At 41.8% G+C, this 20,639-nt stretch overlaps 1 protein-coding gene across 7 annotated transcripts in view; it reads left to right on the forward strand.

Annotated features, from left to right (window-relative positions):
• The first annotated feature begins 7,602 nt into the window (after nt 1-7,602).
• Nucleotides 7,603-20,639, forward strand: part of LOC110570121 (amyloid beta precursor protein) — a 257,792-nt gene continuing 244,755 nt past the window's right edge. For 6 of the 7 annotated variants that reach the window (XM_021678092.2, XM_021678094.2, XM_021678095.2 and 3 more), the window contains exon 1: nt 7,603-7,835. In XM_021678092.2, the coding sequence (XP_021533767.1) occupies nt 7,779-7,835 (57 nt within the window). In that variant the 5' untranslated portion in view covers nt 7,603-7,778. The remainder of the gene's footprint in view (nt 7,836-20,639) is intronic. The other variant, XM_021678093.2, reaches the window with a different exon arrangement.

Consider the following 20,639-nt stretch of genomic DNA (forward strand, 5'->3'; position numbering starts at 1 on the left):
ATAACAAGGGCTGACAGCGCCTCTTGATACCATTTGCAGTAAATGAATTTTTCAATAAAGACTAACAGAGAAAAACTATGGGAATTTAGAGGTGGTTTTCTTTCTTTCTTTTTCTTTTTTGACTCAGAGAGTTATAATTTCTCATGTCTTTACTTTCTATGTATTCTTTATGAGAAATTTCAGCAAAAGCTTCTTAAAATTAATCCAATAGCTGTCTCCTTCAATTCTCTTTCCTGGAAGTCTTCGCTTAACGATGGAGAGGTCCTGGCCACTTCTTAAGGGCCCCTATCTGGGAAGATGAAATGTAGTGCAGTGAACTCAAGTTTTATCCTGAGGTGTATCTTTGTAAACTGCAAATACTTCCTCCTTTTTACATGAGGAAATTTAAAGAGAAGCAGGCTCAAATGTGAATTGAATTCTGTCCAATTCCCCCCCCGGAACTGGGAAGATGCTAGTCCTATACTCACATATGTGTATTATAGATATTCAAAGACTCTAAACCGGCCTCTTCCATATAACACACATTATAACTCCTATTTTAAACTTTCAGAATGCCTTTTATGGCATCTGTTATGCCCTACTTTAAAATGTCTGTCAGCCTATTATTTCTACTTTTGTCCTTTATTAATCTATCTTCAAGGTCATGTGTGGAAACACCTTTCAGTGGAAAGAACCCATCTGCTTTGACAAAAATGTACACTTTAAACCTTCATTATTGCAAGGGTCTTAAAAAAAAAAAAGTCCAAGAGTCCATTAAAATGCCTTCAAAGCAGAGTTCCCTAAAACTTGCTCGGGGCAACCCTAGCCCTAGGAGTTGATGCAGTAAACAAAAATAGGGGAGAGAGAAGGATGCTGTACAAAGAGCTATAAAATTCAATCCACACAGCAGCATTTTAAAGGGTGGTAGGCATTCTAAATAAAGATATGTGCTTAATTTTATTGAACCGCATATTTCTCAAACTTCTTTGATGACAGAACTATTTCTGTATATGTATTTAACACTTAGTAACACACTGCTGTACAAGGTTGACCCAGTACACAGTTCGGAAATTGTGCTAAAAGACGCTATTCTTCCCATTTTTCAAGAATCCTTATTCTAGTATCCTCATTCATGTATTGGAAAATAACCTTGAGACAGAAATATAACTCAAGTCCTTCTCACACTGTATCCACAGGAGTATTTATGGTTCATCTCCCAGATACCACATCTCTAAGTGACGAGTTGGTTGTTACAAGTAAACACGAGACATCTCTGCTTTTTGTGATATCATGGTAACTTCATCTGAATAGTTCTCAGATCCTCTGCTGGGGACAGGCCGTCAGTCATCACAGACAACTGTCCCATCACATCGCCAACATTTATCTCCCACTCGCCACCCTTCAGTCTCCACAGACCATATTCAATTTCCTTCCTTTTGTATATACTTCTGATCCCTACCTCCAAACAAACTAAAAATCAAATGTATCATTTCCCTCACTAAAAAAAAAAAAAAAAAAAAGTCATTAATGGTGTCCAGTTGAGACAGAACAGGGTACAAATCCTTCCTCCTTCACCCCTTTCTGGTTCCGTTAACCCCGGCCACCCCCTCATTTGTGACATGGGAGGTAAACCCAACACAACTCACAGACTTCAGTGAGATCCTGCGTGTAAATTCCTCAGCCTGGCACACAGCAATCCTTCGGTCTTACCAGGAATGAAGTGTCCTACCATGTCTTTTCACAAACTTTTTACAAATCCTATCCATGGTCATACCTGACACTTCTGGCAATTCTCCCTATTTTTCCCAATCAATTCCAACTTTTTCACCCTCCAAATTTCCCTACACCTTCCCCGCTGACAGAACTTTTTCTAGAAATGTCAGAGTAAGTCAGATTGATTAGGACCCTGTCGTGAGCAGTATTAGCCCACTGCTGCCCATTCCATCTGACCTAAATTCCTCACCTCCTCAAACATTTACTGTGCCCCCCACAGCTAACTCCCAATTACCAGCCCCATCATGAATACTCTGGATGTATTTACATGGTCCTTCCTTAGAATATCCTCCTTCTTGCTCCCTATTCTTTTCTTTTTATTGTTATTATCAAATTCCCTGCAAAAATACCTTCTTCCTGATGTCCCTGATTAACCCTTTCAAGTGCTATAGGCTTATGATTCTAATTTTCTTTTGAGGCATTCATATACATACACACAAATACTTTACACAAAGTTGTACTTACTGATATAAGTTTTGCACTATGCTTGTTTTTTTTTTTAATTTGAGATGTAATTAACATACAACAATGTATTAGTGTTAGGTATACAATGAGACTACATATATATATATATATATATATATATATATACACACACACACACACACAAAATGAAACTTACTACCACAGTAAGTTCAGTTAACATCTATCACCACCATAATTACATTTTTTATTTTTTTAGGTAGGCTCCATGCCCAGCGTGAGCTCATGACCCGGAGACCAACACCTGAACTGATATCAAGAGCCAAATGCTTAACCAATTGAACCACACAGGCGCCCCTTTGTGATGAGAACTTTTAAGATCTACTCTCTTAGCAACTTTCAAGTATACAATGCAGTATTGTTAACTATAGTCACCATTCACTATGCCTTTTTCCTCCCCAGATATTTGTCTCCCATAAACATAAGCTCTTTAAAGGGAGTGAATGTATCAGGTTTTTATCCTTCCCACAGTGGAAGTGTACAAATATTTGATTGATCCACCAATGCTAAACACTTTCATTCCCAGGAGTTCTATTTACTTTAACGGGAATAAATATCACATGGGACATCTGGTGGATACAGCAAAGTCAGGTGTTTGCTTAGGGACAAAAGTTATATACTGAATGCCTATGAAGCTTTTATTTATTTGTTAGTCAGTTTGTGTGCTTTGTCATTCAGGATGTTGTTTATTTATAAAAGGTGTTCATGAATACTTAAAGCATATCTGCCTGGAATCTTCCAAATCATTTTAGGGTTAGGTAACACTTCTCTAACTATCATCTTCGCTAGGATTTTGAAAGTTGAGTTACTTATCAAAGACTCTAGAACTCCTCTCTCCTTAAAGAGGTGAACTGAAAGGACAATCCTAAGTATGATTAGTGTGGAGACAAAGAGGGCCTCATTACCTTACAGCAGAACATCCCTCAGCCTCAAAGTCTGTCACCCTGCAGAGTGTTGGCAATGGCCCCAGGCCATGGCAAGCTGGGGCTTCTGGCAGCTGCTCTGGGAGTGACTCCTCTTCACCACGTGGCATGATCCTCCATTCTGCAGGAGGGACCAGCCCTGTGAAAGATTCTCAGTGCCTCTGGCAGGCAGCCTTTCCAGTCCTTTCCATCTGCAAACAGGATGCATATCTTTCACATACCTGTGACATGCCCTCGGGAGCGGTCAAAGTTTTGCCCAGTTCTTCGCGTATCACTTAATTCTACAGCTCCATCCCTTTCTCTCCCACTCAAGAAAGCATATTGGAATACAAATGAGTAGGCTGATAAAAAAGTCACCTTGAATCTGCTCTCATTTATTTTTTTTTTTAAAGTAAATCATTCACAAATTTGGGACTTTTATTGGCAACATATTACTTAGGGACCCACCTAAGTAACACTGGGTTGACAGCTACTGTGCTAACTGACAGCCCCTGGCAAGGTCGATGCAAGGTCAAAGTAGGACTATCCTGGTCACTAAGTGACAGCTAATGTGAATTCCTGTTCTCTCAAGAAAAGAGAACTGATTTCTATTGTCAGTCAGGCACTGTGTTAGGCACTGAGTTGGGCACTATACCACCTGATGAGGGAGGATGTTCAGCGAGGGAGGCTCTGCTGGTTCCCATAACTATTACTGATGGGTAGTCGTCAAGACTTCTCAAAGTCTGAGCCCTTTTCCACCCTTGCATATTGCTGCCCTATTAAAATTCTCTGAAGAAACAAATCGGTGTTATTTTTGTACAGTCTCCATTAAATCTTCCTGCTACTGGATTGACTTTCTACACTCCCTATCTCTCAGATTGGCATGCACGGCCTATTCTTTCTTGTTTTTTCCCCTTTTTATTCAATAAGATAAGGCAATATTCTGTTAAATTAGTCCTTGTGGGAAATTCGGAATTACCACCATTCTTCAAACAAGTTATGCAAGTCAGAGCCAATAATGGTGCCCAGTTAAACACTTGATTTTGTTGTCCCATTGAGTTACTACTGAATTACACCAAGTCCATTTGTAAAGTATGACTTACTGGAACCTGACGCCTGCCTCTGAAGTAGTTTTGTGTAAGTGATTGCAGAGAAGAACTCATTTTAAAAGTACTGCATTGTTTGAAGATAGATGAACTGGCTATCGTCTTCGCTAGGATTTTGAAAGTTGAGTTACTTATCAAAGACTCTAGAACTCCTCTCTCCTTAAAGAGGTGAACTGAAAGGACAATCCTAAGTATGATTTGTGTGGATGCCATAGTGAAGTAAAGGCCCATGAATGAAGTAGTAACTGAAGAAAAAGGACAGGTGAAATGTCTCATCCTCTGCCAACAGGCAGGTCTGTTACACAGGTGTAGTCAAGTGCAGGTAAGTTAAGTGCTAATTATTCATTTAAAAGCTTCTTTATGTCTATTCGTTAGAAAGAAAAAAAATATCTTACTATGTGAAAAACTGCACTCATCATTGGGAGAAAATACTTTATGATGAAAAGCTTGAATGCTATTTACAGGTTCGAGTTCTGTAGATATTGAACGCTGCAGTGAAGACAAGGAAGTAATAATGCCCTTTCGCCGTTGAGAAGGTCAAGAGAGATGAGACAGAATACAACTCAAGATCTACTTCTGGTCTACAAGGAGGAATAGGCATGAAGTTCCAGAAAGGAAGACGGTTAAGAGGCATGTGAAACTCTCAGGCATATCACAGTGCCATCACAGGGAAAACCAACGCTACCGACAGCTTGATTGTGGCCTTTTAGATTCCAGGATTGTGAGAAAATAAATTTCTCTGGTGTGGAAAAGACTAGTTGCTTGGTCCTTTTTGTACGCCTAAGCGGGAGGTTAAAGGAAAGGAATATGGGCTTTCAATGGGGCAAGAACTTTCTAGTAATCCTACAGCCCAAAGACAGAATGCATTGTCTGAAGAGCTAGCGAGCCTCTCACAAACTGAGGCATTGAAGCCTCTACTAGGAATGCTGGGGTGGAGTGTCCTGCCAATGGGCGGTCATTCCCATCCACAGTTCTGCAGTGTTCTTCTGGCTAGGGATGTTCTTGTATTTCTGGCTCAGGGGACCCAGAAGACACCTCAGGGCAGGAAATGGCATTAAATGCAGAACAGAGATAGTGGTTGAAAAGTAAAAGCCGGGCGCCTGGGTGGCTCAGTCGTTAAGCGTCTGCTTTCGGCTCAGGTCATGATCCCAGGGTCCTGGGATTGAGTCCCACATCGGGTTCCCTGCTCGGCAGGAAGCCTGCTTCTCCCTCTCCCACTCCCCCTGCTTGTGTTCCTGCTCTCGCTATCTCTCTCTCTGTCAAATAAATAAATAAAATCTTTAAAAACAACAAAAAAAGAAAAGTAAAAGCCATCAGCATCTCGGAGTGATGAAAGAACAGGAGAAAATGTAAAGAATGTCCATCATTCTGACACAGTCAGGAGCTAATCATCTTTTCTTGGGGAACATCTTGTCCAAGGAATGTGTGAGTGCTGTGAATTTCAACAGGGGAAAGATAAAATGCTAAATCTAAGAACTTTTATTTTTATAGATTATAACTTCACCTGTTTTTTAATTTGTGCTTAATAGAAGTCCCTTACTCTTAAAAATTGCTTCCTGGGCATGCATTCTGCATGACACAGGGCCCAGTGCTCAGAAGGAGTCCCATGATTGGTTTAACATTCTGCTGTTGCCACCTTAAAATATTTAATTTTGGGGGTGCCTGGGTGGCTCAGTGGGTCCAGCCCAGCACAGGGCTCCCTGTTCAGCAGGGAGTCTGCTTCTTCCTCTCCCAATCCCCCTGCTTGTGCTCTCTCTCTCCTCTCTCTCTTTCTGTCAAATAAATCTTTTAAAAAATAAAATATTTAATTTTAGAACAAAGGGTGCCACCTTTTCATTTTGCAGTGGACCCTGCACAATTTGTAGCTGGCCCTGCTCCCTCCCCATCTTGGAGTTATACTCCTTTTTGCATTCAGATGCCTTCAATTGTTCAGACAAACCTAGGATGGAGGGAATTGGCTTGGTGGATAAATGTGTGTTGTTATTTGCTGTTAGGATTTGCTTAGCTTCAGCTTCCTATCTTATAATCAGGAATAATAGGAAGGGCCTCACTGGCTTTTGTAGGAAGTATAGAACATAAAGCATGTAAACAGATATTACCCTATAACAAGTATTTGCTATTATTTGTTAATGACACTCAAAGAACAAGGAGAAAAGTAGCCCAAGGGTCAGGATTGGATGCCTTGAGGGGGGAATGACAGAAGACAACATTTAGGGGAGGGGCAGACGAATGTTGACTTCTCAGGAGGGAAGTCAGCATCTTCCTGGCTGAGCCTTGATCCCAATAGGCCAGAGGCTGTGGTTTCATTCCCTCCCATTAGCACCACAGTGGACGGTGGCTTAGTGACTAAAGTTCCTTTAGGTTAAGAGCAGGGAATACAGCTGGGCACTTCTAGACCATTCTAGCCTAGCTAAACACTAGCCGGGGAATTGGATGGGTTGTGTTTAATCTAGGAGAAAGTGGGTTCCCAGCAGGTTCATTTCTGTAATTTAGGACAGACACAATGACGAACAAGGACAGAGTTCGAGGTCAGGAGTTCTTAATTATGAAGGTCGAACAGGAATCATCTCTCCAAATCTTTTCCCTCTGAACTTTCACTTCACCCTCATCTCAGATGGATGTTACAACCCTGCCTGATAAAAAAAAAAAAAAAAAATCCTGGCTGACCATCCCCTTCCCAAAACAAAAACCAAAAGCACCCAACAAATAAGCAAAACTTTTTTTTTTTTTAAACCCTTCCTTCAAGGAGAAGTAAATAGGTCGCCCCCTTCTCTGCCAGGTCCGGTGCCTTTCTCCTTTGGTTCGTTCTAAAGATAGACATTCCAGGTTGCTCCTGGATGTTTTTGACGAAAAAAAAAAAAAAATGAGGCTTTTACTCTCTCAACAAGCAAAGAAATTCTATTTCCTTTAAGCTTGTCTTGTTCCTATTCTCTTCCAGAAACGCCTCCCCCCACCAAACCAAAGCAAAAAACGAAATGCGGATAAAAACGCACCCCAGCAGCAGCCCTTTACACGACATCCCAGAGAGGCCTGCGGGGTCGGATGAGTCAAGCTCACGGGGACGAGCGGGGAGAGCTCCCGACTTTTCTGGAGCCCAAACGTCCTACGACTCACCTTTCCCTGATCCTGCACCGTCCCGCTCCCGGCTCCAGACTCTCCCTTTCGTTGCGGAGCCCGGGGGGCCGGCGGCCGGGGCGGCGCGCAGGGCGCGGAGGAGGCGAGGACGCTGCACCTGTGGGCGCCGGCGGCGCGGGCCCCTTCCGGCCCGAGCGCACGCAGCTCCCCGGCGGCTCCGCTAGGGGTCTCTCTCGGGTGCCGAATGGGGTGGGCTGGATCAGCTGACTCTCCCGGCTCCGAGCTCAGCCGCCGCGCTCCTGCTCCGTCAGTTTCCTCGGCAGCGGCAGGAGAGAGCAGCCGGAGCGGCGCGAGCGCGGGGCCACCGGAGACGGCGGCGGCGGCGGCGGCTCCGGCAGAGCAAGGGCGCGGCGGATCCCACTCGCACAGCAGTGCACTCGGCGCCCCGCGCAGGGTCGCGATGCTGCCCGCTTTGGCACTGCTCCTACTGGCCTCCTGGACGGCTCGGGCGTTGGAGGTGGGTGCCGCGCCTCGGAATTGGGGGCGGGTGGGGGCGGAATACGGTGGGAACCCGATTCCCCCAAGTCTTTAATCCGAAGAAGCCCGGGGCAGTCCAGGGAACCCGTCTTCCCTCCACGTCCCACGCCCCCGCTTGCAGGCGCCCTGCGCATCAGCGCCTCCGGCCCAGCCCTGCCCCGGGGACGCGCGCTCCGGCCGGCGGAGAGGGAGCTGGCGAGGCGTCGGGCTCCCCGGTCCGCGCCGGTTGGGGCCGAGGAGGGGTGGAGGCGATCCTGAGCTAGGACCCTGACTCAGTCCCTTGCCTCGCGGGCGGGGGCCGGGAGAGGCGAGAGACTTCCAGATGGGGGGAAGGGGGACGGAGCACGTGGGGAAAACCGAAAACGCAGCGTCCCTGGATCCTGTCGCTGCCCTTCCTTCTCTGGGGCCCTGGGGAGGAGGAGTCGGAACAGCTCGGGAAGCACCCCCCTTCCCTTTGCCTTTTCCGCCCCGTTTCACCTTCCCTTCTCAACCCCACCACCCGTTCCCTCCCGGACCTCCTGCTTCTTCCCTTTGTCGGCTGCTCGCTGCGGCCACCTCAGTGCGACCCCATCGGGGTCACGCACCACCTTCCGCAGGCAAACTTTGTACATTTTGCGTCTCCCTTTTGTGTAAGTTGAGAGAGATGGGAGGGGTAGGAGACCCACGGCCACCTCGCACCTTCCCCAAGCCTGGACGGCCCTAGCGTTCGCTCCGCACCTTTAGCTTCTTCCGGAGAGGGAGAAGGTTCCCGGGAACAAAAGCCGCGACACCCCGCCCCAGCCAGCCCGGGGCGCGGTGGCTGAGCCAGCCGCCTTGGTCTGTGCGCCACCGCGGCTCCCGCCCGACTCCCTTCCCGGCGGTGCGCGTCTGTCCCGGAGGGGGCTGGGGCGCTGCTGGGGCCGCTGTGGCGGAGCCTTGGGGCCCCTTTACAACCACCCCCCATCACCTTCGAGGCTTGCAAATTCTGTGCTGGGCTGGAAAGTCCTTGGGGAGAAATATGCGGACAGTGGGGTGTGCGTCTGGTAAGGGCAGTGGCGGGTGGTGGGGAGGCACGAGCTCTCCCTTCCTGTGCATCAAAGGAGGCGTTTGTCTGATTAAGGCGCGGCCTCTTCCCTGGCAGCGCGGGGCCGTCTGGTTTGGCCCCCCTAGGGGCGCGAGCTGCTGGGGAGGGTGCTCAGGGTCTTTTTTTTAGGGTGCAGATAAAAGGCTTGAATTGAGTGAAGATTAAGACGGAGAAGATGGCGCCTCTGCAGTGCAGCAAAGAAAAGCGGTGTGGAGGCTGCAGCCTGGTGAAATCCACCCACCGCTAGGTGTATAACAAGTCTTCCCCATTCATCCAACTCTCGAACATTCAGCTAACGCCTGTACAAAACGACTCTTTCTTTTTACCTAAAGATGCTAAGAAGTTGTTTGCGTGACACTTGGGGCAGAAGAGCTTGTATTTCGCATCCTTTGGGTTTCCATTGGTATCTTCCCATTTGCAATCTCTCCCAGTTTTTCCAATTTTTTTTCCTCCTTTTCCAAAAAAGCAATTCCCATACCAGTGTTTTTCTGTAATTACACCGAGGCTATGCAGTTTTTTAGTCCCTAATTTGCAAGGTCATTGAACTTTTTTCCCTTCTTTTACCTATAAGCGGCTCAGAAATCACCCTGAGACTGGTTAAGACAGATTGATGCAAGAGGCAAAGCATTTAGTTTTCCATATTTTTAAAAAATGCATTTAATTAAGGGGATTCTTTTATCCTCCAGTCACTTAAATTTATTCCTACAAGTATTTCCTTTATTTTCCTGATTGTCTTCCTACACACTAAGAAATACACAAAGTAATTAAAAGCATATCATAACCTTTATATTTGAAGTTTTTGCAAAAATGTAAATATTTAACTTTTTTGATCACTGTTTTTTTTTTTTCCTGTATAAAAAGAGGCATCATGTAGGCAAATACGGCTCAGATTTATTTTTTGGCCTGTGTGCATTTCTTTGCTTTCTGCCATTCTTTCGGACATTTTTACTTGTTATTGCCACTTCCTTCAAAGAGTGGAGGTGAAATGCACATTAGTCCATTTTGCAAAGCATTGGTGGAAGGAAGGATAAGCAATTCACTCTAATGAGGTTTGAGGGGGATTAATTCAGCTATGTCTGTGTCCACTAAAAGATGTAATTACGAGTTGAGTGTCTTTTGTAGGGCTTAGAGAATAGGTCCACTGCAGGTGGCTCTAAAAAATGAATAAGGGCAGTGATAATGGGGCCTCCACTTTTGGGGTTATTACCTGAGTTGATGAATTTGCCTGGTGTATTGATAGAGTATGAAATTAAAGGGCTCTAACATTTATTTAAACTTGCTTCTTTAAATTTGAGTTTACTGTTTTGAGGGGTTTAACCTAAACAGGGGGGTTTAACCTAGAAACATTGATTTGCTTTGATGATGGTGCTAATTCACAGGTTATAGATACCTACTCATACTGACTAGTACTGCCCAAAAAGTAGACATTTGTATGCAGAATCGTGGAGCCCAGATTTGATTGTGATCTATAAGGAGTCACTGTTTCTTGCTAATCAACGGGAAGTCATGACAACCAACATGGCACAAAAGCTTCTCTCTTGTCACCCTAACCAGCAGAGACGCCTGATGGCACTTGGGAGGCTGTTAGTACCGCAGAGAAGTATTCCAGATTGAATAATGACCCCTGGTTCTGATTGGGGAAGGCAAAAGGAACTCGCAACTAAATAGATTACAAGGTTAAGTTGGGAATGACTGATTGAAAACAATACAAAAGAAATAATGTGGTCCACTGAATAATGGTCTGAAGGAAAACAGGTTATCCTGTGGATATGGCTTTCTCCTTGTTGCTGGAGGCTCCTTATTTTTATGTTACTGTTTATGGCATACTGGAGACTTCTGTATAGATATTTGTATGAAGATGAAGGTTGTCAGTCATTCCATTCCAGAAGCATAGCTATTATATGCCTTTCATGTGGTCACTAAATTGTCACTGAAGAAGTGCAATAAAATTCAGTAGAAATGTACATTCCGTTCCTGCAAATTGGATCTGGGTGGGGACATATATTACCTTAAGAGACTTACAAAGCATCTTTAATATAGTCCTCCTTTAATCTCTGCTTAATTATGTCAATTAAAAACGCAAAAATAAACCTTATGATCGTACTTTTTTTTTTTTTTATGAACGTACTTTAAACGTAAAGTTCCAGGTTGGAAGGTTTAATTTGACTGCATTCCCCTGCTCACAGGAAGTTTGCAGACTAAATAGGAAATAGAAAGTGTTAAAGACCAAGAGGAAAGTACAGATTAAGTGGTTTACTGAGTAAAAGCCGTACAGTGTAGACATCTATATTTAAGGAATAAAGGAACAATGAGATGAGGTAATCCTAGAGAATTTCCTGGTAGTTCATTTCCAGCCAGGGTTGTACCCCAGGTCTGGGGAAGGGAGTGTAAGTCTTTGTGTTTACAGGATTTACAGACCTCTCCCAACCTTTCCCCTCCCAGACACACACACACACACACACACACACCACACACACCACACACACCACACACACACACACCCCCCCCGAGGGCATGCGTGGAGCAAATGTGGGGTTTGATTTTCTTAAACTCTCCATCTATTCATTTCGGACAGTTCTATTGATTCTCTTTTTGGGCCAAACCCTGTCCACAGCTCTGAAAATACTGGGACCGTTTTTTCGTTCATGAAGCTTCCAGTCTGTTCGGAAGACAGACAAGAAACAAATCATTATAAGTTTATGTTCATGAACTGTGACAGAAGCTGAAGCTGAGACAGGAAGCGAGGGGCAGGGTACACTCTGAGTTGGGGCTTCAGAATAGGAGTTGAGGGGGAAGGGGCCGAAAGCAAGATCTAAGGGCTCTGCTACCTGCTACCATGCCCTCAGTAGGAACTTGACTGAGGGAGTGAGTACATGAGGAGAAAAGTGATTCACTGGGCCACTGGGAGGAGGGTGGGAAAATAAAATGTTATGTTTTGTTTTTTTGCTGGTAGTTTCTATGTCTCTGTGTTCCACTTTATTGTAAAATGGTTTCCTTCTCACAGTGGGCTCCCAGATACAAATGTATGGAGTGGGGATTGATGCTAAATACCGCCTCCTGCAAATCTTTGGACATGCTGTCACCCTGTGTCTCAGAGCCAATATACAGAGACACCGTCATGAGGAGGGGCTGGGGGGAGCTGGAGGGGTGGCAGGCAGAGGAAGTTCAGGTGAAGGAATAAGCATGCCCCCTGACTGAGTAGCAAGTTTAATCAGAATGTTTATTTCTTAATATGTTATTGTTATTCTTAAAAAAAATAAAGCCAGCAGTACCTAAGCCCTCAAATTGAATTTGCAAATGAAAACCATAGTGAAGGGGAAAATGTTATGTAACTATTTCTTCAGTGTAATATGGATAGCTTAAGAAATAACCATTTCCGTGAGGACACTAGTATTTTTCTTTGAAAAAAATACTGTGTTTTTTCCTCTTCAGAGTAATCCTGATTAATAGATAGGCATTACTGGTACCTTTTTAGAAGGAGAAGTCCACCAGAAATAGGGTTGGAATGACTGCTTTAGAAATAAGGTACAGGGGCGCCTGGGTGGCTCAGATGGTTAAGCGTCTGCCTTCGGCTCGGGTCATGATCCCGGGGTCCTGGGATCGAGTCCCACATCGGGCTCCCGGCTCGGCGGGGAGCCTGCTTCTCCCTCTGACCCTCTCCCCTCTCATGCTGTTTCTCTCTCACTCGCTCTCTAAAAAATAAATTTAAAAATCTTAAAAAAAAAAAATAGAAATAAGGTACAATACTAACACTGATTGTGTTGGTCTAAGTACTTGTAATGTGGAAGTCTTACCAATAGTATAGTTGGTTGACACGTAGTTTGTACGTTATGTGCATTATGTACTGTATTCTTACAAGAAAGGAAGCTACAGAAAAGATACTATTAGGCAAATCATAAGGAAGAGAAAGTACATTGACAGTACTCTACTGTATTTGACAGAAAAAGTCTAATAAGTGGACCCACACAGTTCAGACCCTCGTTCAAGGGTCAACTGTAATTCATTTAAAAAAAAAATCCTCGGACATGTTCATCAATAAATAGTTCTATGAAAATGTGTGATGCTTGATAGATTAGTTAGCTGACTGTTGCAAGTGGGTGGAGACAGAGGACTCAGGTTCACATGTATGAAATTTTAGCTGCAGTAAGGAGCTTACATTTAGTTTGGCTACATTTTTTTTTTTTTTAAAGATTTTATTTATTTATTTGAGACAGAGAGAATGAGAGACAGAGAGCATGAGAGGGAGGAGGGTCAGAGGGAGAAGCAGACTCCCTGCCGAGCAGGGGGCCCGATGCGGGACTCGATCCCGGGACTCCAGGATCATGACCTGAGCCGAAGGCAGTCGCTTAACCAACTGAGCCACCCAGGGGCCCTAGTTTGGCTACATTTTTTAAGAAACCTATAGTACAGTATTTAGCTTGAACTTTGCTAGAATTATAGTATTTATGAAAGAAGGTAGTGCTTGAAATGGGGAAGATAAGAGGTTTTTAAAAACCCAGCTCCTATGGAAAGTAGTGGAATTGTTACCACACTTACAATATTCATTACGATACCAGTGTGATGTTAGGCAGGCAACATGTGATCTTTTAGATTCTCACATGTTCAGGGAAGGTAGCATATCACACTGATCAAGATCCTGGACGAGGGCAGGATTGCTTGGGCTTAAATCTTGGCTCTGTCCCTTTTGAGCTGTTGACTGTGGGCTAGCTCCATACCTCAGTTTTTTTCTTTGTAAAATGGGGATACATTTGTGTGTGTCTGTGTGTATAAATATATATATGTAAAATGCTTGGAACAGTATATGAATTAATATATATAATATGATGGCACCTTATAGGCACCGTGTGTTAGTTACTACTGTATGTGATGATGATATAAAATGGATATATTTAAGTCACACATGGTTGAAAGGTAAAAAACAAAAACAAAAATATCATATAGATATGTGATGTTTTACTTATTGACTACTGCACTTAACTGACCAGCTAAGATTAGTGCAGGAAATTGACAGTTCTCGAAAAAACAAATTTGATTTAAATTTTAAAATGACATATTATAGATAAAATTTTTAGACTACATTTTAAAATTTTATTCACTAAATATATATATTTTATATTTCAATTGGCTTTTTTTGTAAAACATTAAGATAATTTGTGTTCATTGAAAAATTAAAGCATAAGCAGTTTTTATACAAATGGAAAGACCTATTTTGAATGTATGCATATGGGCAGCTTGCCATATTTGTCTGATATTGAGCAAGTTTGTATACTGGCTTGATTATTCACTGTGCTATTAGTTGATTATCAGCTATGGGCAAGGACCTATAAACAAGCTAGTTTTAGTTTTTAGCAAAATCTCTTCTAAAAAAACGAATAAACCAGTTTTGCCCATCAAGGCCAAAATGGAAGATTTCAAATGCCAGCAAAAGATTTTTGGTCTTAAAATGGAGGTGTGAAATGATCTTCACCAGAGTACAAGAAAACCAAAAAGCAGACTGCTTGAGAATGCAGCATTTCTAGAAGAAATCGTTCTTAAAATAAAATGAATTATATTATCAGTCAGATGATGGCTATCACATCCTTAAAACTTTATAGTGATCTGCTTAATTAAAACATACTCTGAAAAATCAGCATAGTTTGTTTATTATAAAGTAAGAGGTTTTCAATCTCCATTTCAAAATTAGGCTAAGGATATTTGAGAGTACACAAAATTGGTGTTACTGAGGTTGACGAATGATTAACACATGGAAGAATTCATAAGCAAAGTACCAAGGAATCTGTGTGGGTTTTTGTTAATACCAACTTTGTATTTATCTTTGTCCTACTCAATCAGAAAAAGTGGGTTCAAGTAGGAGAATGTAATTATGTAGCCGTGTTTGGAATAAACATCCTGCTCAGAGTAGATCCAGTGAGAAATGAATGAGATGGCACCCTAATCCTGGTATAGGGTCAATGAGCGGGGCAAGGCATAAGCAAGATAAATATTTCAGAAAAGGGAAAAGAACAATAAGCATGTTTTGTAGATAACCAATTCTAGAATTCTTAAGGTCTTATTACTGATGGATCCCCAAACAGTGTTTGTATCTTTGAATTTCCAGATGGTCTTTCTCTTTACTTTTTCTTTCTGGGTTCAAATGATTTTTAGCTGAGAAATTTGTTGGAGCAAGAAAAGTTACTCTTTTGGCTGGGGGGGGAGGATTAATTTTGTTGATACAACATTGTTCTTGGCCTAATTCTTTTTCTTAGATAATCTAACAATTTGTCCTGTGCTCTCAGTTTGCTTCCATAAAAACCCACATCGTGTCTTCCTTGAAGAATATTAGGAAGTCATCCAAGATGATAGAGACTGATAAATTACTTTTTTGGCCTTAAAGACTACTTAACGAGAATAAGAGGGGTGGATCTGGTATATTAAGAAAAGTCATCTGTGTTACATGAAGAAATGCATTATTACTCTTGTGTCTTTGTTAAATTTCAAACCTTTAATGACTGTAATATATTTTGACCATGTGGAGAAACTTTGCAGGAAGAAACACAAGAGATTTATTCCCACCCTTGTGGTATATTTGTGTACCTTGGATCTGACCCCTCACCCCCCAGTGACCACAAACTCCTTCGTTCAGTGTTTCCATGTCTGCATGTACTTAATTACTATAAAATTAATGAGGCAATTTAAGTTTTAGTTTTAATCAAAAATAAAGTAGTATTGTCTATTAAGGCTTGATTAGTCCAAAAAGGAACTTTTTATATCTGCCGTTACTATTGGATGAATTTTCATAAGCATAATTACTGTTTTTGTACATAACACTACTCAGTTATTTTATAATGGAATTTATAGGCACACATGATAAAGATAGACAATGTGCTATCTTAACCATATTTATTGATTTTTTTTTTTATCTTTCAGAAAAGTATCCTCATTTACTTTGAAGGATGAACCTTTATTTATTTATTTATTTATTTATTTATTTATTTATTTATTTTTTATTTTTACTTTTTGAGAGAGAGAGGGAGGGAGCACGCAAGCGGGGAGGGGCATAGGGAGAGGGAGAGAGAATCCTAAGCAGGTTCCACATGCAGCACAGAGCCCGATGCGGCTCAGTCTCACGACCCTGAGATCGTGACCTGAGCAGAAATCAGGAGTTGGACACCTAACCCACTGAGCCACCCAGGCGCCCTGAAGGTTGAACCTTTAAAACTGACACACATTTTTTGAAATCTTAGCAAACTTTTCAGACACTAACATTAAAATGTATCATGAAAATTGATATTTGAGATCAAATCTTTCCCATACTGATGCTCTTTTTTTTTTTTTTTTTTTAAAGATTTTATTTATTTATTTGAGAGAGAGAGAATGAGAGAGAGCACATGAGAGGGGGAGGGTCAGAGGGAGAAGCAGACTCCCCGCTGAGCAGGGAGCCCGATGCGGGACTCGATCCCAGGACTCCAGGATCATGACCTGAGCCGAAGGCAGTCGCTTAACCAACTGAGCCACACAGGCGCCCCATACTGATGCTCTTAATTGCTTATTATGGCTTGTTTAAACAAATACAGTTTTGTCAGTGCAGCATATTGATTTGAAAATATAAGCGATGAGTTCTTAAGAAACTCCCATAGAAACTTGCAAGTATTGCAGATTGATCATTCTAAGAGTAATTTATTCACAGATACTTATATATTAAATTTATTCGCAATTTAAAATTAAAGTTTTTATAGAAAAGTTAATAGCTTTTTTTTTTTTTTTTTTACATACACAGAGAGACGGATTCTTAAGGGCACAGCCAGCAAAGGAAATGCACTTTTTCATTTAACAAATATTTCTGAGTCTCCTGCCCTTAAGGGAGCTTACAGTATAGTGAGGGATAGACAAAATAAATAGCACACAGTAGGGGACTAGGAAAAAATTAAGTTGGGTAAGGGGTATCAGGGAATGCTATGTGGAAGTAGTTGTGGGGTAATCTTTTATGTGACATCAGGAAAGGTCTCTGATCTTGTCACTATACAAATGTAAACTTAGATATTTGGGGGAGAGAACTATATATTCACCATGATGTGGAAGAAAAACTGGGGACGGGGATCTACTTTAGAGTGGCTAAATAATTAAAAACAATGGTCGGGTAGAAAAATTAATACTGATTGTGATCACAGTTTACTATAACTGTTTCTTTTTCTTTTTAAAAGCATATTCCTATTTTTTTAAAGATTTATTTATTTGTCAGAGAGAGCACAAGCAGGGGAAGCAGCAGACAGAGGGAGAAGCAGGCTCCCCACTGAGCAGGGAGCCCCATGTGGGGCTTGATCCCAGGACCTCGGGATCATGACCTGGGCCAAAGGCAGATGCTTAACCAACTGAGCCACCCAGGCATCCCTACTATACCTGTTTTATCACTACCACTGCATTTAGTATTTACTAAATATTTGATAAATATTTTCAGTGAGTACTCCAGAAATTTTATATTGTGGTGATAAAGAATTAATGTGTTTAATTCTTGACATTTGAATTAACTTGCATCTAAAAAATTGTGAATGACCCTTCACTACAAGTGTTGAGGGAAAATTAAAGCCTTTTAAATGAGATTTATTTTTTCAGCCTTTTCTGAAACATTTTATTGTGAAAAGGTTTCATAAATGCTGTCAATAACTTAATGTTCAGTCATTTGCAACTCTTTATTTCAGAAATCAGTTGGCCAAGCAAAAAGTATCTCATTCGTGAAATGCTTCGTCAATCCTGAGACTGATTGGGACAGTTTCAATTGAAGGTGGCAAGAAATGATTTTGTTTGAATAAGATTTGTGTATTGGAATTAAATTGAGTGGCCATCAAAATGAAAATTTCATTATCATTGTCTTTCCTCAGTTTGCTGCTTTTTTGCTTTTTTACAGCTAGTATTTACTTTTTACTTTAGTGTGAGCCAGGATTGGAATTGGCCCTTTAAGACAAAAATTGAGTTCTGTTACTTCTATTCTTTAAAAGAATTATACTATTCAAGTTCATGGGCTTGAAGCCAATGCCACCATATGTTACTAACTTGACAGGCATTGAAAAGCTAATTGAGGTCATTATGATTAGCCTTGTATCTTGCTAGTGTTTTTTCTCAGGCTTATTTTTAATGTTATATGTCAAGTGCTAAATCCTCTTACACCCCAAAGTCCAGAAAATTTAAATCCAGTAACAGTGAACTATATTTTAAAATCCTCCAGTTGTTTTGTGTGGGGGAATGTTCTTGGCTAACTGATGGGACATTGGAATGTGAAGGCAGCTTACATATTGCTGTTAGCTTGAGGAATGTGAAGGGCTCCACTTGCAAGAGCACATTTGTGACAAAATTGCAGTTTTGAAGTCACAGCATACTTGTTCAGTGAAGTATGAGAGGAGGGAGTCCTCAAAGGGTGGCCACATGACGGGAAGGCCCAAACAGTAGGAGCGAGGCTGCTGGATAGAGATGTTCTTAAGACAGTGCAAGTCCCAGGAACTAGGAACTGAGTAATTTATCAGCATGGCCATTCGAGATAGCTGGGACAAAGATAATGAATATTGGGGGGCAGGGAGGACATACCTCAATGAGCAAGATAGGAAGCGCTTTGTTTCCAGCCGATTTCTTTCCTTGTCTGTATTTGCAGTTTGAATATTTCACATCACTCTGTGAACTGGACTCAAAGATTAAATTTTTATCACAGTGACTTTTATCGTGAAATTTTTGTCATGTTGTAAGGGCACCGATGGGAAGTATTCAGTTTTTTGGGAGTATTTCTTAACGTGTATGTGTTTTTAGTTGTATTTATTGATTTTATAAATAGCTGATTAGGAGATTAGAAAGAAATTTTAGCATAATTTTCCCCCCCCGGAGGGGGAAAAAAAAAAGACATTGGTTAAAATATTATTCTACGGGCTTATTACCGTTGTTAAATTATTGATGCTTTTTAGAAATTCTGACACATAACCTCATTGCTTGCTTGCTCATTCATCTCAGAAGTGGAGCACTGAACACAAACCCAAGCCTATTGATTGATTCTTCTAGCAGATGAGGGGAAGGTTTAATGCGGGATGTTTAATTGGATATTTGAATTAAGTGTTCATGTGTTTTGTCCCTATTCCAAATTTTCTCAGGGCGTTTGTAATTGAGTTCTGTGATACTGATACCAGTTTGGAGTTACGCGTTTTTATCATCATCAATTTATTGTACTGCACTTTCCTCCCCTTTTCTCTTGAAAGTTTGAAAACATCATTCATTTTATGGGCATGTACTGGATGCCTTCTGTGTTTCAGTGGTGACAGGAGCACTGTAATCTTTGTGGGGCTGTGAGTAAACAAAGAAGTAACTGAGCTTGTGCCTTGAAGGATTTTGCAGCCTGGTAGGGGAAGAAAGAGATGCAGAAGGAATTAGGCCCCGTATGCTGAAGGCTCCAGCAGAGGAACGTACAAAGTCTTCATAGCAGAGGCAGGCGGTATTTAAACTGGGTTTCAAAGATGAGCGGGGGTTAACTCTGGGGCATGGTAAGGATTTCCAGACAGAAGGAATAGTGAAGGTGTAGAGGTTTAAAAGAGGAAGCCTTAGGAATGTGGGTGGGAAAGATGGTGTGGGGATGGTAGGAGATTAACAGCTTTAGATGCTTTGATGAGTTCGAACTTCATTTTCTTGGCAATGGGGGTATTTTTAGATGTTCCTAAAATGGGGAAAGCCATTGATGACGGTGGTTCAGTTACGTTTAGGAGCCTTTGCTGAAGTCCTTATCAGTATCTGCTTCATCCCATTAGCCAGGTGGTAGCACCTAACTGCAAGGGAGGCTGGTACATGTAATGTATTAGCTGGAATATCGCCACCAGGAATACATGCTAGATTCTTCTCTTATGGAACAAGGAGGGGAGAGGATATTGGGTGGAAAACAGCTGCCATTCTGGAATGTGCAGGGAATACAGTACAAGGGATGTAGAGGAAAATGGGTAGATTAATAAACATTCTGAATCAAACCAAAGGGAAGATTCTCCATGAGCAATTAGAGTAGGTTTTTGGGATTTGCCCACTTCTTATCTGTTGGCTAACCACACAGGAAGCACATCTTTAAGAATGGAGGAGGAGATGGGGAATGCTTTTTTATTTTTATGGCAGGAACATCCAAGGGCTGAGACTTCGCTGTACCATTTGTACCCAAATGGTTTAGACTTGTGTTCCTGGGAAACCCTTCCGATCAGGGTGATGGAAAAATAGAGAATTCCAGTGGCTCTTTGGAAAGTCATGGCAGGGCACTTGAGCAGGGCGTGCTCAAGTCAGTTTACTCTCCCTGTTGGTAAACTATCTTTCATTTGATCTAGAGACTTCCCTAAAGCAACCCTGTGGCGCTTGTTCTTTGAAAGGAAGAGCAGATAAAACAAGCTTTGAGGTTTTTAGAAAAGAGCATGATACAGAGAACCTCTTTTGAGCTAGATTTGTCTACCATGTTCAGCTTTTTTTCACAGCTACAAGCCTTTCAGATATGTTCATAAACAACTGTGTTATTAAAACAGAATGGAACAATCTGTGGAAAAGAGAAAAATAAACCTTAATATATTTACATGAGTAAAAATGGAACTGCCATTTTAAAATTTGTCTTAATTCCTTATCTGTTTTTTTATTCAGTTACTCTAAGAGTGGCCAAATGGAGACACTTATCAGAAAGTATGTAATGAAATAAAGATGTGGGAAAACCCTAGAGTCCTGAGCAGAGTAGATATAATTGTTCACATT

The sequence above is a fragment of the Neomonachus schauinslandi genome, chromosome 1 (genome assembly GCF_002201575.2).
Source record: "Neomonachus schauinslandi chromosome 1, ASM220157v2, whole genome shotgun sequence".
Lineage (NCBI taxonomy): Eukaryota > Metazoa > Chordata > Mammalia > Carnivora > Phocidae > Neomonachus > Neomonachus schauinslandi.